We start from the raw sequence: 17,336 nt of genomic DNA, 5'->3' as shown, positions 1-17,336 counted from the left end.
GGATGATAGATACATATTAGATTTTTTTAAACTGTGTGGGTGAATATCTAATGATTTCCTTAGTTGTTACTATCATATTGCATAGAAACAAATCATTACAATCAGACATCTATGTGTATATATAAAAGAGGATGTCTGTCCACTATGTGTTTCCATATGGCTACATTAATTGCGACCAAAGTTAGTGCACAGGTGCATTTCATGCTCTCGGACCCTGTAGTATTACTTTCGGTTGTGTCCAACATGTCCTTTGCTTCATTTTCTCATTACCGTTTATTACGTCACGTCATACAACCTCTGCAGTTGGACATCCTGCTGGACAGACACACCTTATGACAAGCTCAAAGCGAAAACATTAAAATCCTATATGATCACGTTCCAAGTTTCCCACCTTCCTGGATAGTATCCTCACGAGCAATGCCAGGTTTCCTGCTAGTAATTTTAATATTTTTAGGCTTTCACAGCGAGATTCATGATTATCAGAGGCTTTCGACAGCAGCTGCGTATTACGCTTTGTCAAGCGACCATTTGCGGCCATTGCAAGACTCATCATCATGGTGGATGTCATTAATAGACATCTGTTAATGTCATCAACCTTTCAATTTTTTATTCACCGCCAAATGATGCATCCTGCAATGGCCACGAAAGCTCGCTTGATAAAGCGCACCACGCAGCAGCTCCGTTAAGCCTCCAGCACTAATTTAATATTCATGTTTTACGTTTTGGCCAATGAAACAATTTCACCAAATTATCCTATATTACACAAATCCACCCATTGGTGGGTGGATTTTTCCACCTGATCCTTTTTCTGGGGGCCTCATAGATTCCTCTGTGCAGGCCCTCCGAGAAAGGGTCAGGTGGAAATCACGAGGGTCTATTACCTTCCCTGTGCCTTACAGCAGAAAAAAAAGCTCTGGCATATGTGGCAAATTTTCCCACGCACAGTGGAAGACTTGCACTTGCGCTACCTCAGCTGAAGGGTTGAATTCGTGGCAAATGTTCTTTGTTGTGTTTATTGTGCACATGAGTATGGATGGACATGGATGTCATTTTGGTTTGTGTGTATATTTGTCTGTACCTGTACTCAATAATGCTGATCTAGTCGTCTAGGCATACAGTCTATTGCTTTCCTCTTCTTTCTGACGTCCCTACCCTCTCTGACCCCTCATCCTAAACGTGCTTTCCAAGTGCTGAAAAACCTTTGCACTGCACATTGCTGCCTTGTTGTTGTCTTGGGCATTATGGTTTGTGAACATTGGCATGGTGGTTTTCTCTTCCTTCCCCCACCAGATGTCCCGTAGTAGCTCGATGAGTTCGCTATCTCGCGAGGTGCAAGGGTTTATGGCCCCCGAGGGACGAGGGCATGGGAGTTCGGTCGGACACCGACCCATGGCCACCAACAAGGTAAGTCCCGTGAATGCTTCTCTCTCTCTCTCTCTCTCTCTCTCTCCTCCTACATACTTGCATGTTTTCCTTCAGGGCTTTTTTCCTCATGCTTCAGAATGTAGGTGTCAATCTTTTCAGGAAGGCACACTTCAGTTAGATACTATGAAATCCTATCATCAAACCTAAACTCTGCATGGCAGTGAATTCTTCTCGGGTTTCCATCCGGGTGAGCTCCATCCCCATCACTGCCGACGTTTCTTCACCGCCATCATACGCCGGAAAAAGTGAAATCTTACTAAACTCTGCATATTCATTTCATCTGGGATATTTCTCGTTATTAAATTCATTGAAATGTTGAGATCGTTTTTGGTAGACATCTTTTGGAGGAGGTAGTAAAGACTGTTCGCAATTGTATTACAGTAAACTCCAGATTATCGTGGCTAATTATGAGGAGAGGTTTCATGAATAATTGGAAAACACAGATAATCCAAATTTTCACTGCTATTTCTTATAATTTTCATAAAAACGAACATTAAAAGAATATATAAAAAATAAATAATATAGTCAGTCATATGCTTGTTTGAAAGTTTTAGTCACACAAAGTAAAAGGTGGTAGTTAAAGGTTTTTCCCACATTATGTCATGCTGTTTTTTTTTCTTCTCTGGAACTTTTACGAGCATATTGCGGACATGTTGCACAATTTGTATCAGTCAAGAATATGCTAGTATCATAACCATGTGCGATTTTTAATACCTTCTCTGCTTTTCTCATAGTAAACTCAAGCAAGTTAGTCAGCTAATCATATCGGTCATGATAAACCAAAACTGGACATTTACTTTTGGCCCTTACTGTGGTGTTGTTCACCACTACGATTTAAGTGTGAGTAAGGCATGTCCAGCTATGCATCCTGCCATGTTATATCAGATCTCTTATCAAATAAATAGTTTTAAAACTTGATTGCTAATTTTGACGAAATGCACGTGGCCTCCTGGATGTTGGTAGGGAACACGTTGAGATGAGGTCCCTTGACACTTTGCAGCACTACTTTTGTTTTTGTCCTCTGTTAATCAGTCTCATGTTAAACTGCAGAGTGGTCTGTAAATCTAGGAAATTCATGGATGGGGTCATTCAATTGAAGAAGAGAATCATTTTGTCTTCAGTCCTTATTAAAACAGTTGAGCTGAACTTGAAAGTTATGTTTTCTTACCAACTACCTCGTAGTTATGAGTGTGATTTCGAAGGTGCATTATTAGAAAAGATTGACATTATAATTATTAATTTCATTCATATTGAGAATAACATGGCTTTAAATCCATACTTTAACTGACCCACGTTCGAACACATGAGTGCCATCATCTGGACATGAAGGCACTACTGTGGTGAAGTGAGGGTCTGTTTGAAGATTAAAAGTGTGGTTTTGAAACTAAGTTAGTAATAATTAAAATAACAATTTTCAACAAAGTTAAGCCTGAAAAAAATTACTTATTTTTCATTAACTTTACTTTTTCTTGCTTGCATGCGTGGAAGGTGATGTATCTGACTTGATGATTTTTAAAAATTGATTTCATTTCTTGTTTTTATTGCTTAAGGGGTTGGATAAGAATCTCTATGGAAATAATTTTTATTGTGTTAAGTGTCACTGTGGAGAGAAATAATGTATTTTGGGCAATTTTGGCTTCTAGTGATCCTCTGCCTTTAGTGTTAAGTCTTCGGTATGCTGCAAGTTGTATTATATTTTTGATGGGATCATTATCACTTCATAATATCCTTCGTTTATCCTGTAGCAACTGTAAAGGAATGCCGGCTGTTGTTTGAGATCCTTAAGAAAAACAGAAAAGTTTGGTTCTATAATTAATCAGGGAAACCTCTGTGAATTTCAGACTCAAAATGTGTCATTTTTATGAGGCATATATGCTTTTTTTGCAAAATATTCTTGTTCTTGTTGCTTATGCTTGCTTACTTTAGATTCATCAGACATGTGGTTTCTTTTATTTCGAGAGCTTCCATTTGTTAAGGCAATTCCGGTGATTTTTTTTTACCCTCCTTTTGGTGTAATGTGATGAGATTCGCTCGACCCCAACGCCCACCATAATCTCGCCTGAGATTTTTGCAAAATTCTATTTTAAGTTTACATACAAAAAAAACTGTGCTTGATGCCTTTGCCTTTATTTTGAAAAACACTTAATTTGCTTAATTATTATTGTTAGCCTGAGACGCACTCGGCAGGATTCACGAGTCGCACGCTTGGCTGACAGGTGGTGGCTTAACAATAATGGCGCTATTGTGCTACTCTGTAGCGTTTAAATATCTGTGTTATGTATTCAAGTGTAGAATTCAGTTATATTTTAGTGCAGAAATATTTTCAACTGAATTTAACTCGGTTATCTCAAATTTCACTCAGTTTCTGGTGGAAAAAATGGCATATTTGTTGAGACTTCCTCTTTACGCCATGGGAGATTGAGCTCAGTTCTCCTACCCCCCTAAATGTTTCACATAAATAATGAATAGAACTCCAGTGGATCAATGTAGCTTTTTTTAATTTGATAATACTTATTGTGAAAGTTTTTCTTAATGTAAATACATTGGCTTTATGTAGCAGTCACTTAATATGGGGTGTGTTGAGGGAAAAGTATTGAGTTTTCTCTGAAATTGGATTCTTGTTAGCAACAGTCGCGTGAAAAAACATTTCTTTTGGATTTCCCCTGTACCCTTGAATGAATTTAGCCTATGGCCTTTCTTGGTGTACTCACCACTGTACTTCACTGAAGTACTTCTCAAGAGAATATAATTGAAATTCCCTATTCACTAATTTTTCATTTAAACCATTCTTTAATAGTGTTTTATTATGCATGCCCGCCTCTAAACATGAGGAACTTTGTTATTAACTCTGCATATTTTCTTGCATAAGCCTGGGTGGAAATTCTAACGCAAGGGTTTATTTCATTTGTTGTCTTTTGTGTCTGATATCTATTTGTTTTTCCCCCCTGAAACCGTACTCCTGAGATATTATGAAAAATAACAAAGTTGCCTGTAAATATATATTCTAAGTACATATTTATTTGCAACTGGGTGTAAATTTTTTACTGTTTTTTAATGCACCAAATGTCCAATTTCATGTTGTGAATTATTTTTGATCGCTTAATCAAGTTGGTTGCTTGAAAATATTCTTTGTTACTATCGAAGCTGTTACATTTATTTGCTTATTTTTACACTATTAGGTTGGTTTTACTGCTAAGTGCGCTCTTATAACTTTAGTTTACTCTTGATATTTGCTGTTGTATGGCAAATAATAGTTCTGTATCTATATGTAGTTACATAGCTCGTGTTTATAATCTTGTCTCACAAGACAAGTACATACATATATTAGTTTAAAGTTGACATAGAATTTAATATTCTCCAAAGATTAGCTGAACCTGTGACAAGTACAATTTTTTATATTAGTTTTTTTTGTTTTGAGTCTTTTGTTGTGAGTTTGAAAATCATTGTGTTACAAAATTGTGTTATAGATGTGATAGTGAGATGCATTATTATAACATTTAATGGAGAATTGAGGGATGTCTGCCATAATTATGAGCTGTAATATGTTAAAGTAGATTTGTACTTATTTGTAGTAGCACCATGATTTTTCTACAGTGAGGGGTTTTGGGGATATTACCCTATTGTTTATGCAATTCATTAATTGTATATGAGAAAAGCTTGACGTCGTAGTGCATCAACAATCTTAAATGCATGATTGTGTTGATCGAACTCATTCCCTTGGTAAAGTGATGTTCTCAATCACATGTTATAGTTGTGAATTAAATTTGACTATCCAGACCTTCTTCATTTTTGATTATCGTAGTAATTTATTTTATAAGTATCTACTTTTTTTTATCAATTGAAAAACTGATTTTCCGAACCCTTAGTGATTAGCATTCTTTTAATTCATGTAATATCATATGGTTTATTCAGGATTAGTAGTAATTGCAAAAGAAATAAACCTTTGCATGATTTGTTTCATGGCAAATTTATTCTTTGATGACGTATTGTGTGTGTAATGAAGTTATATCAGCAAATTAAATAGAAAAGAGGCTTTGATAATTGAATATTGTCATATAATTAATGTCTTTCAAGTAAATTTTGCTTTATTTTTCATCATTCATCTAGCATCTAGTGTTTGAAAAGCAGTTGACTTGATACTAAATATAAAGTATGACGTAGGAATGAAAGTAGCCTTCAGCCACGCTTGACGTATGCTGGATTTAGAATGCCTGTTACTACTAGTTAAGGATATCGAGATGAGTGATTTTTCCTCTGTAGGATTTATGCTCCTCTTGTATCAATTTACTGTTGGATTCGCTATTAATACATGTATTAAATAAAAAATTCATCAGTCACAATAATTGCTCTGGAAATCAAGGAATGTTAATGGAAGATTGGTCTGTACGGTGGCCTGGAAAGCCACAGGTCCATGGTTTGAATCCCATTGTGAGGGAAATTTTTTCCCATTGCCATTATTGTGGTTTGGACTGCCTGGAATGTGGCAGGATAGGAATCACGTCACAAATTCGTAATTTGTTCAATGGTAAGAAATACATATATGGCATACAAGAAACTGAAGTTGTAATGGAGGATATCATTCTTTTAATTACTGTCATATCTTACTGTTTATTCAGGAATAGCAGTAATTGCAAAAGAAATAAACCTTAGCATGATTTGTTTTCTTTAGCAATCTTGAAATGTGTATGTCAGTACATATTAATTTTTGTACCTGCTTATGTCCAGACATTAACTGTTCCTATCATTGTTGATAACCATATTTATTGCAATCACGTTAACAACTAGCCTTTGCTTATTTAATCTACCTACTTACATATTTCTAATGCTCATGTTATAGCTTAGCTTGATCTTAAATCATTTGGTTTGGTAGGCCAATTTTTTGCTGTCAATTACTGGTGTCATAACTCCTCTCCACCTTATTCATCAGTGGGTTTTTGCCATTATTTCAGTTATGTAATATGTACTCATTAGTTTAGTTTTTTAAAGAAATTTTGGTGATACTTTTTTGTGAGGATAGTGCTAAGAAAGAGCTAAATGTTTATGTCTTTCCTGATATATTATATGTTAGTAAATTTATCAGGCATTAAAGTGGATGTTGTTTTCTAACGTGGCCGACGTTTTGGAAGATAACTTGTCTGTCATCTTCCAGGTGTGTCATCTATGCTGTGTTAGAAGTCACTCAGATTCAGCATAGAACGCACGCCTTGAAGATGAAAGACGAGTTGTTTTTCAATACATCAATAACATCCCGTGCTGAAAGTACCTTGAGATATTCATAAATAAATATACTTAGGAATTTAATTTCCCTTCTTTCCATTCCATGAAATATTCAACTTACAATTTTTTAGAACGTGAATGAGGAGGAAAATAATCAATCTACAATCCCCGCATTCACTAATTCACTTTTATTTTCAAATAGATTTTGAAGGATAAAGAGCATGAAATATCTGTGGGCCTCGCACAGTTCATTCACCCTCTTGTGAGTGATTCTTTCCCTCAACGAGCAGTTCCCCCTGAGTGAGTAGTTTTCCCTCCATGAAATGTTTGTTCCTCCTGAATGAACTCCATCTCTAATGACACGGCCAACTCATGGAAAGTACGCTGCAACTTGGGTGCTTTCTCATTTTAAACTTGTGTTAGAATGGCTTACTGAACAAGATTGTTTGTTTGTCCCTAACTTATCATTTCCAGTCATCTACCGAATTTCTTTAATAATCAGTGATTTCACGTCTGAGTGAACTATTCCATGAACGAAAAATATCAACATTTCCCCTGAAAAAAATAAAAATTATATCTGAAAAACCTTCAAGTATGAGTGGAATTTTAAATTTCCAATGGCTGGACGCCCCTGATTTTTACAATTAATTTCACCTTCACTCTTTCCCGATTCGTAGTTCATTTCCTTTGGGTCTTTACTCCCTCTAGGTCCATCTTACGTCTTTGGAAGGGGACCCATCCTCATTCCCTCTGTTTGCAGAATTTTTGCGAATCTCCACATTAGATTAACCATATTGGTGTAGAAATTATTTCGTATCGCTGGTGGGGTTTTATTAGCGACATCTGTTGGTGATAGGTTGACTTGATGATCAAGCTATAAAATAAGCTGTTGTTGAAATGGGGTGATTTTTCTTTTGTTGTGATTTAAATTTTCCTTTCATTCCACCTTCAAAATTCTTTCAATAAATGTCGAATTTTGAGAGTGAGTAAATAACTCCATTCTAGAATAGCAACAAATTTCACGGTTCTAAAGATAACAAATTGATGGAAAGAATAATCATTTGATCTCTTCAGTTATGTGTGGCAGTGCAGCATCATCAAAGTCCTGATGAGCGCAGCGAAAGGTGTTGACTCCTAAATGAGTGTTATTCATTTGGAAATCCTCCTAACCGAAGTCGAGGAGTCAAGTTTACTTATTTCAATAATGCCTTTCTAAAAATTCTAAGCCTGTTAATTATATGCGGTTCAAAATGTCTTTTCAGCTGAGTGGGTGTGTCTGAAGGAAGTGGGATAGGGTGACTTTTGTGACTTTGAACTTTGATGATGGGGACGGGGGTTGGAGTACTGACAGATGGAGCTGGGTGTAAGTGAACATTGCCAAATGTGCAGAAACACCAAGAGAGAGTCGTTTGTTAAGGCCTGTTTGCACAATGCGTTTACATGTATGAGTTATGGTCTGTTTGCATGAACAATTTTGTGGACCGGAATGGATAATTTACGAATGCATGAACCAAATTAGAACTTAGATGTTTATATTTTCTAATTATGCATTCACACAAGTTGGGAGGTTACACAGTGCATTTTTGCATTCATTCACATGTTTATACATGGAGATATGACCTCATATGGATTATTGTACTGTGTGAACAGGCCTTTAAAGAAAAAGCATAAGTCATGGGGACCCACAGGAATTTTGTGCTTGGCACCGAGACAAATTTTATTCATTTGGAGTGGGTTGAAGAATAAACCCTTCACAGAGTCCTAGGCAATGGTCAGCTACCGGATTTGCCCACTCCGCTAGCAGATTCACTATGTTAAGATAACCGAATTACTGAATTATAACAAGAGTGACTGAATTTTTTAAGCCTAGCTGTCTTCTGATTGGCTAAGGGAAAGACACGTGCTGAGGAGAAACTTTGGCTACGCCCATCCCCTCTCGCTTCAACCGAAAAGACAAATTGAACCAGGCGTAGAATGGATGAAGGCAAAATATGCTGTAATTGATGGCGTTTTTAAATCTTATTTTTGATTTTTTTTCAGTCCTCTGCGTATCAAGAGAACCAGTACCACTCCCAGTCTGGTCTTCACTACTAGTTTGTGAAATGCTGCAAATTCTTTTTTTTTTAGAAGAGATTGGGCTGTTGGCAATCAGAGACCCTGCTATTGATGTTGTACCATTTAATGTTTCACTGCTGTTTAAGATGTGAGAACAGTCTTAGCAGTTGACGGATAGAGAATGAGATTACATGTAAAACATTGGTGCTTGTATTTTTAATCAGATGTGAATGTGATCCGTGTTATGTAAGAGACTGGAAACTTTTAAATTTTATCTGAACACTGGGATGGCATTTTCTCGAGAAAGTGTCTTACTGTAGGGTAATTAATTTGGGTTACCTATTCCTTGCTATTTTATTATCTCCAACTTTTTGAAGTATATATTTTTTTAGTGCTCCAGCTGGTAAAGTTCTATGTTTCATTATTTCAACAAAAAAACAATGGCAAAACAACATTTGTTACGTAATGGCTATTGCAGGTGGACTTATCGGTACTATTATCTTATGTTATAAAATGGGATGGATATTTCTCCACCCCTATTTGTAAATTTATGTCACTCTTTGAAGGATTTTTGTGTGAATTTTTTGGTAAAATGGGACGTGTGTGTGGCATTTGATCTCCTGTTAGTTTTGTTTGAAGTGGTTGTTTTCCGTGAGCGGTGTCTGTGTAAGTGTTGCTATGAATGGTTATTTGTGTGACCCACCAGCGTTACCAGACTCAACTAATTTGATTGAGACAGTTTCGCAAAATGGAGAGGGTTTTTTTTTTAAGACATTGTGGTTGGCAGATGTTTCATCATATAAATGGCACCTCTTTCAATGAGCATGTTATGGAATGTGAGAGGTAATGTTGTAGTTCATTTGTTGAAATTATCTTAACCTGTGAAAATGTTTCTCGGATGAACTGAGTAAATTATTTTGTAATCGTATCGAAGGTGCCTATTCGTAGTGGTTGGATTGGTGCCATCACATCAAATATTTGGGCTGTGGTGTATCTGTAGTTTTTTCTTCATTGGTATTCGCTCAGAAATTATGAAAAATTTTGTTTGCATATGTTTTATTTTATTTTGTACATATGTTCCAATGGGAAGTGGGAATTGGATTGTTGATTTTGTAAAATAATATTAAATTAATTCATTGTAAATGTTATTTCTTTTATCTGCATGAGAATTCATTGCCTAGTGCTAAGTACTTTTCAAATTACTTCCAAAAGAAGATAAATATATGCCCTTATCCCTTGATTCTTTTGGTATATCAAGTGTGCCTGCTATTATACATGAATATGTACATGCGTACTATATTTTTTTGTATATACTAGATACCATGCTATTGCATATACATAGGTAAATATATCATGTGCTACCTGTGTGTGATTATTTAATGGATTGGCCAGAGCTTTAGAATTTGTCTGCTTCAAGCTTAAGTCATAGATGTGATCATAATTTAATTTCACTTGTCAGGGACTTCTATAAATTTACCTTCTCATCCAGGCACGCGGCCAGAAATTTGCTTCAGGGGTAGCTTGGGTGGCAAGCGGGTCACCTATACTGATATTTTATATATTTTTAAAATTTTCATGAATCATTAATTCCATGAATTACTCATTATTTTCGTTTTCATAATGCTTTAATCGGTCATCATTGGTTATTAATGAAACGACTGTAGTTCTTACGGCTTGGTCGCCATGGGCATTTGTTTCAAAAATCTGTCAAATTTTAAAATTTTAAACTTAAAGAGCCCTGGCAGAAGTGGTTAATTTTTCATCTGAGACCCACATCTGAATCTGTATTAACCAAGAGAAAGTCGGAGGACAAGTGCCCCAGAGGACATAAGAGGATATCTCTCAGCAGGCAGTCACTCACCTTAACCCCTTCCACTTCAATTTATTTTCTGGAAATCTTGCTCCTATTCTCCATTAATTTTTTATGTGGTTCTTTTTAAGTGGAATGGTAGGCAGTATTCAATTTTGTAGTCTATGATCAACTTAGAACAGTAAAAATGAAAAGTATAATTATTTCACATCGTTCGCAAACTCCTCCCGTAAGAACATCAACAACACAGCTATCGCTACTCGAATAAAATCATTTTATTCCTTCCAATGCATCATGTTTCATGTAACTTGAGTTTTTTATGTACATTATGGATGCTTCAACAATGTTAAACTTTCAATCTATTTATATTTTTTCCCTAAATAGTGCTAAAATTATGAAAATCTGCTGATGAGCTAGACTCGTTGATTGCGGATTTTGCCATCCAAATTTCATGACAAGCTAGACTCGTCATTTCAGAGCAAGAGGTTAAGGGGAAGAATTTGTGGTTAGGGAGGCTGATAGCCTGAAACTCCCCCTCTAGCTGTTGTCCTCACTATTCCGTTTTGAAGGTTCGATTTATTATTATACTCGTGAGTTCTATATGTGGAGAAAAATGCTACTTAGGGAACTAATTGGAAACCAAGATATACGAACTGCTCTAAGTAATAATCTAGATAATATCAATAATGTAATCCAATATATCATGAACACGGCCATAATCAAACTCTTGTGATTTACATACTATAGGAGGTACCTTTTTTTATTGAAAGCACTTATCAGAAATCAATAATCTTCCTTAATGAAAAGGAACAACGAACGGTGCTAAAGACCCTGTTGTCGACGCACCCCTAAAATGCATTTCTACTCTAGGAAAATGCTGAGGGTAATCCGAGTATATATAAAAAGTTTCAAGAAAATCTTTGTGCTCATTCCTGAAATTTTTAGCTCTTTTAAAACCATAAATTTTAGTGCAAGAAGTTTAATTATTAAAAATTAATGGAATGTATGTTGGGGATTGAAAGTTAAAGATGTCAGAGTCTTTAACACATTCATTGCGGCACTTGTGAATTAACGTGGCCCAGTCCAAACCGAGATACAGAGCATGTCAATTGGCGTGCTCTGCGGGTCGGGCCAGGAGCCCTTTCTCCGCCTCCGTACGTGACTAATATCCACTTCTGAGTCTTCCAATTGTGTGCATAGCCTTCAGCAAGCTTCCCTCTTTCGAACCGTGTTCGCCGTTATAAAATAGCAGTACTTGAACGGAAGTTATAGTGCGAAAACCACACTATTTTTCTCTCTTATTTTAACGGCTGATTCTGGTGACTTTAATGAAAATCAGGCGTGCATTTAATGCGTTAAGATCCTTGCTTAACGATATTAATCCGCACCAGGGGACAAATCGTGAAGTGAGTTCCATTGTATAATGAATCTGCATTATTTCCTGATGAGGAATCAAAATTAAAGAGCATCGGTGCATTTTAGTGTTGTTATGTCAAAAAAATCTATTTAGTTAACATACAATTCAAAGAATTACATTATTGTGATGGCATACTATGAAAGTGGAAAGGAGATTGGTGAAATTTGAAATTAAAAAAGTGCCCGCAAAATCGGCTCCGTTGATGCTGTGAATGCATCGCAAGTCAAACCCATCGCCAAATAAGGTTCTGCTATATTTTCTTGAAATGGATCAAGCCAGCTAGCACTATTATTAAGAGTATGCGGTGCATTCAATGACTTTTCAACCAAGGAAATTTTTCTCAAAAGTTGGGGTAATCTTATATGCTAAGTGTGGTCCCATAGAGCTGGTTTTTAAAATTTCCTATTGGGCCATAGAATCTACATTGTCACTGCATATGTTGGCAGGAGCTCAAAAACTGCCACATTAGTATCTCCACGGTATGCAGCGACATCTGAAAGCAGCAAGGTCAGCACTGCTCAATGAATAATAATTTAAAAGTTGTACGGTGAGCACAACCCAAAATCTATATTTCAACTCAAAGAATTGGGGCTTGTCTTATATATGTATTCTGGTATATGGAGTGCTTCGTTGGAAGCTGTCTGGTGTAGAAGCAGGGATGCCGACTTACAAAAAATATTGGGGGGGCCCAAACCGGGGATCTTGCCCTGGGAAATTTTATAAGTAGTGAGTATTAAGTTTTTTTAAGCAATTTTAGAAGAGTCATATGATCAACATTAGAGCCCTGATCACTCGTATCTCGATATCTGGACACTCCGGGGAAAATTGACGAGCCTGACACATTTTTTCCTCACATCTGTAACGAATTTTTGGGGGGGCTCGGGCCCCCTCAGGGTCCATGGAGTCGGCGCCACTGTATAGAAGATAAGCAATGTGCTGTCTCCACTGACCCCTCACCCCAACCATGATAATGAAATACATGTATATGCTGAAATGTAATATCTACTAACCACTTGCCAAAGAGAAAACTTGAAAAACAAAAAAGGAATTCCTCATTCTCTATCCACATAACCAAATCTTGCTTTTACACTTTCTTCTCAAATTTTCCTGTATGTACCTTGGTGACTTTCTTCGAACTATGTAAACCAAGTGTAGTGCTGCAGGGCTCACACAGGCCAAGGAAAAGTCTGGATAATTTAATTTGGAAGTTGATCAAGGAAAAACTCCAGAGGCACAGCAGAAAGAGAAAAATTGTGGTTGAATGTGGGGTGCATTACTGTAGTCAGATAGTTTGCCGAGGCGATTATGTTGAAAGGACACCACAAGTGTACTCAAGATTTACCAATGAAATAATATTTAATTAATCATATTGTCTTCTGACCACGGCCCATCGGAGCTTGAAAAAAAAACGGCCCTCGTATTACCATCCTAAGCCGACATCAAGGAGTACGGATCAGCCTTAATTTGAAGTACCTCGACCAAAGATAATAAAACAACAATTTTTGGAAAATTAGGATGCAAAGATGGCATTCTCTGAGGCAGGTGTTCTAACTGTCGTAAAGAATAGGGTAGTTTCCTTCATCAAAGAAAACGAAAGGCATTTATTGTGATTCATTACCGACCATTAGTCTATTCATAATATACAAATTATTTGGTTTTAGAAATTCCAGTTTAGACGAATGGCAAGGGTCAATTTTAATTTCATTTGAAAAAGGCCAGATTGGCGCCCATGCGATGCCACTCCACGAGACGTCACAAGGGCCTAGATTCTATAAGAGTAGATAGGAGTTTTACATCATCTGAGATTACCAATGGATGCATGAGGCACAGAGGGAAACTCTCTTAATAATCACCCATTAAAACTGCCTATGGTCGGAAAGTTTCCTTTGTTTGATAGGGTATTTATAATCCTTATTTAAGCCAAGCGCTACCTGCTAGCATGGTACTCTGCTACCTAATAGCAGCCTGCATCTCAGCGGCACACATATCCTTGCCCCAAGGTCACCTCACACGGTAGCAGCAGGAACCAGCATGACATCACATGGCCTTTTCCCAGCATTCATACTTAGTTGTCACGTTTTCGCGCGCTTGAAATTTTTCACTTTTCATTTAATCGCGAAAAATAGATGTCGTCATTTAAAAATATAAAAGCGTGTGATACGTACTCAGGATTAATAATCTTTCGATTTAGGCAATAAAAAAATAATAGGAAATCACCCTATTGTGTATAACAGATGGCTAGAGGTGCATTTCGACCATCATCTGTACCGAGCATTAATACCAAAGTAGGAGAACCACCTTTGAATACTCGTTGAGAAGCAATGATACTAAGCTACGAGGCCAAAATGTTTTATATAGGAAACCAACCATGTTTTGAAATTATTTTTTAATCAACAGTATTTTGACATCTTTTCCATAGGATGAAGATTACTATGCCTGTGTATGTGAATTTTAAGTTTTTTGCAAACAGCAATTTCATTTAACCTGGCATGTACCCTGCTGGGTGTATGAAATATCTGCTATGGTCAGTACCAAGACCAGATTGTTAGCTTAAGTTATTGAACTAGCCCAAGTTGTCCACCCATCCAGACTTCATGCAGGAGTATACAAGAGATATACATAGTCACTGTGGAATCTACCCACCATACCCTACCCTTGTTGCAACTGCCAGCAATATATCCACAAAGGAGACCACTCGCCCTGGGGTGCCTTCTTTCTCGCACTTCATTATTCAAAAAACTACATAGTTGCATTTTATGTCTGCCACGGATCCACGTTGAACAGATATAAAGTGGAATCAAATCCATAATTCAAACTGACAGCATATAGTGATTAACTCACATTCGTTTAGGTAATTTCTCCCCCCAGTGGACGTCTGCCTTCCATTATAATGTGTTGGCTTTGCCGTTGAGCACCAGTTTCAATATTTTCCACGTAAAAATTGGTGGGAACTTATGGTTTCTGAAAATTTACCGAGTAAGGTAGTTGGTTGGCTATGATCCCATCAGATTTCAACCATCCCTCGGAAGTGGCCGCAAAAAGAATTGCATAAAATAAATTTGTGACAGGTTGCAGAACTTAGGAAACCTCCGTACACCCAATGCAGTCTCCAGAAAATTTTAGTTTGAGGAATCGTTGTGGTTATAGAGGAATACTTGGCATGTGATAGGGATTGTGCATCGTACTATTCAAATAAGTTGCCATGTTTGAGGTAAGTTAGGGAGGTGAGTAGTGCAGACTGTCCCTTTAGTGGAACTCAAATATGACTAGAATATTGAATGAAATGTATGGCCCTCCAATGCATGCAAATAACACGTACACCCAAGCATCCCCCAAAGCGTATTTTTATGTGCCTGCTCAACTGAAAATGGATTCATAATAAACTCACCATTTCCATAACTTCAGTATGACTGCAAAGTCTGATATGAAGTAATTGTGATATCTTCTGCTTCCTAAGCATGGGAATAGTTGTTGTGAAGAGGAATTATCATAATACTTACCCAACAATAGCAGCTACCTACAATTTCAAGCGGTTAGAGGAATGTAATTGAAATTCTACCATAAACAGGAAAGTTATCAAGTCTTTGGTCCACTTTTGGAGAAATTGAAAAGATGACATTTGGAGAAAATAAAATCATACAAACAATAGAAAGCTTAGGAGAAACACACAAGAAAGTTTACATCAATATGCCAAGAGCCCAATTTCAACACTTCAACTTTTTAACCTGAATATGACACTTTATAATTTTAATACATACTACCACAAACAAAATTTGTAAATAGATCTCATCACTGCTAATTTTGATCATAGGTCTACCAGCTGAGTTTTGATCAAACAATCAATGCCGTGGTAGGAGCATGTTGCCACAATACACAAGCGATTGTTGTGGCATTTTCTAGAAGATTTAGGAATATTTTAAAACTTATTTTTTAAGAATAATTTTGACTGTAACTTTGGATGGTTGTAAGTCGGATTGTAATTGCATATTCAGTAAAACCTCTTTACATCGTAATGGAGGGGACCAAAATTTGATGCATGGAGGTTCACTATAGAGGTTTTAGTGAATGGCACTATGAATTTTTTCATATCCTTCAGAAATGAAAGGTACTACTGTATTTTAAACCATTACATTCATGTGTTTAAACAAACACGCATGCATTAGTAATCTTTAATAATAACAGACAGCGAGCGCTATCGCGTGATTTTTACCACGATTCGAGAGACAATGATGTGATCTCTCTCAATTCAACAGTCACTTAAAATTATTAGGATAGTTGGATGCCTTTTTTCTTATTTACTGTTAGGTATGCTCTCATATGGAACAAAGTGGCCACAACTAATGGTTAATGTGAAAATTACAGCATATTAATGGTGTACAAGAAAAAAAATAAGGGTGAAACATTCATCGCTGAAAATGTCATTCCATGTGCGTAATCGCGGCTGCATTAATGGTCTCTAGTTGTCTCGGTATGATTTGCAGAGGTAGTTAGGCCATCTCGGGGGTGTCTCCTTAGTAGGATAAGTGGAGGTTTTACAAGATATTTTTTTTAGGTTCACTACAAAAAGGTTTACCTTTAAATTTACATGTAAATCAGACGGGACTGTAGGGGTGGTATGAAGTATGGAGGTTTACTATGTAATGAGGTTCACCACATAGGGGTTTTACTGTATGTACCAGACATCAGCACCATAAACCCTAAGGATGATGAGGAAGTTCCTGAATGAAACATCAGCATCCATCATAGAGACCCTAAATTGGCAAGAGACCAAAACACCTGGATCGATCACCAGGAAAGCTTTGCATTCGTCAAATCTGGAGAGGGTCTATACATATACTGGTAACAATTAACCGACCTTAGGAAAGGAATACAGGTATGTAGTAAAGAAATTAAACACGGGAAGATATTTTTCAGAAATATGATAATCAAAAGGTCATGGCATGAACAAAATGCATGTAATAATAGGAATTCACACCTCAGATACATATATATGTACATACATTATACATACTCTGTGTAAATAAAGAATCTCATAGGAAGAAACACCTCAATGTTCACAAAATATCATACTTCAGTCATTCAAGTTTTTAAATTATACATAATATTCTACACATAGAAACACACAAGGATAAAAACAATGCAGGCATTCCCTGAAATAACCGATAAAGTGTCGGAAAAATGCACTCAAATCAGCCTCAGAGAAAGAAATCACGTTAAAAGACAGAACATGAAGACACTGCGTCAACTGTGGTCACTGGCCTCAACAGATATACATAAGTTTATCAAACGCCTTCCTCCACATTAACAGTGTAAAAAACATTACCTTTGATTTTTATTCAATAAATATCCAGACTCTTGAAAAAATATCTCCCTTTGTAATCTAGAAATTATTGGCATTTTACAGGACAAAGA

The 17,336-nt window shown here is 36.6% G+C and overlaps 1 protein-coding gene across 1 annotated transcript in view; it reads left to right on the top strand.

Moving 5' to 3' along the window:
• Window positions 1–9,840, top strand: part of LOC124169839 — a 135,269-nt gene extending 125,429 nt beyond the window's left edge. The window contains 2 exon segments of the mRNA XM_046548626.1: window positions 1,291–1,404; window positions 8,683–9,840. Of these exon segments, the coding sequence (XP_046404582.1) occupies window positions 1,291–1,404; window positions 8,683–8,736 (168 nt within the window). The 3' untranslated portion in view covers window positions 8,737–9,840.
• The last annotated feature ends 7,496 nt before the right edge of the window (window positions 9,841–17,336 follow it).

The sequence above is a fragment of the Ischnura elegans genome, chromosome 12 (assembly GCF_921293095.1).
Source record: "Ischnura elegans chromosome 12, ioIscEleg1.1, whole genome shotgun sequence".
NCBI classification, from domain to species: domain Eukaryota; kingdom Metazoa; phylum Arthropoda; class Insecta; order Odonata; family Coenagrionidae; genus Ischnura; species Ischnura elegans.
This window is presented reverse-complemented; position numbering and strand designations above follow the sequence as displayed.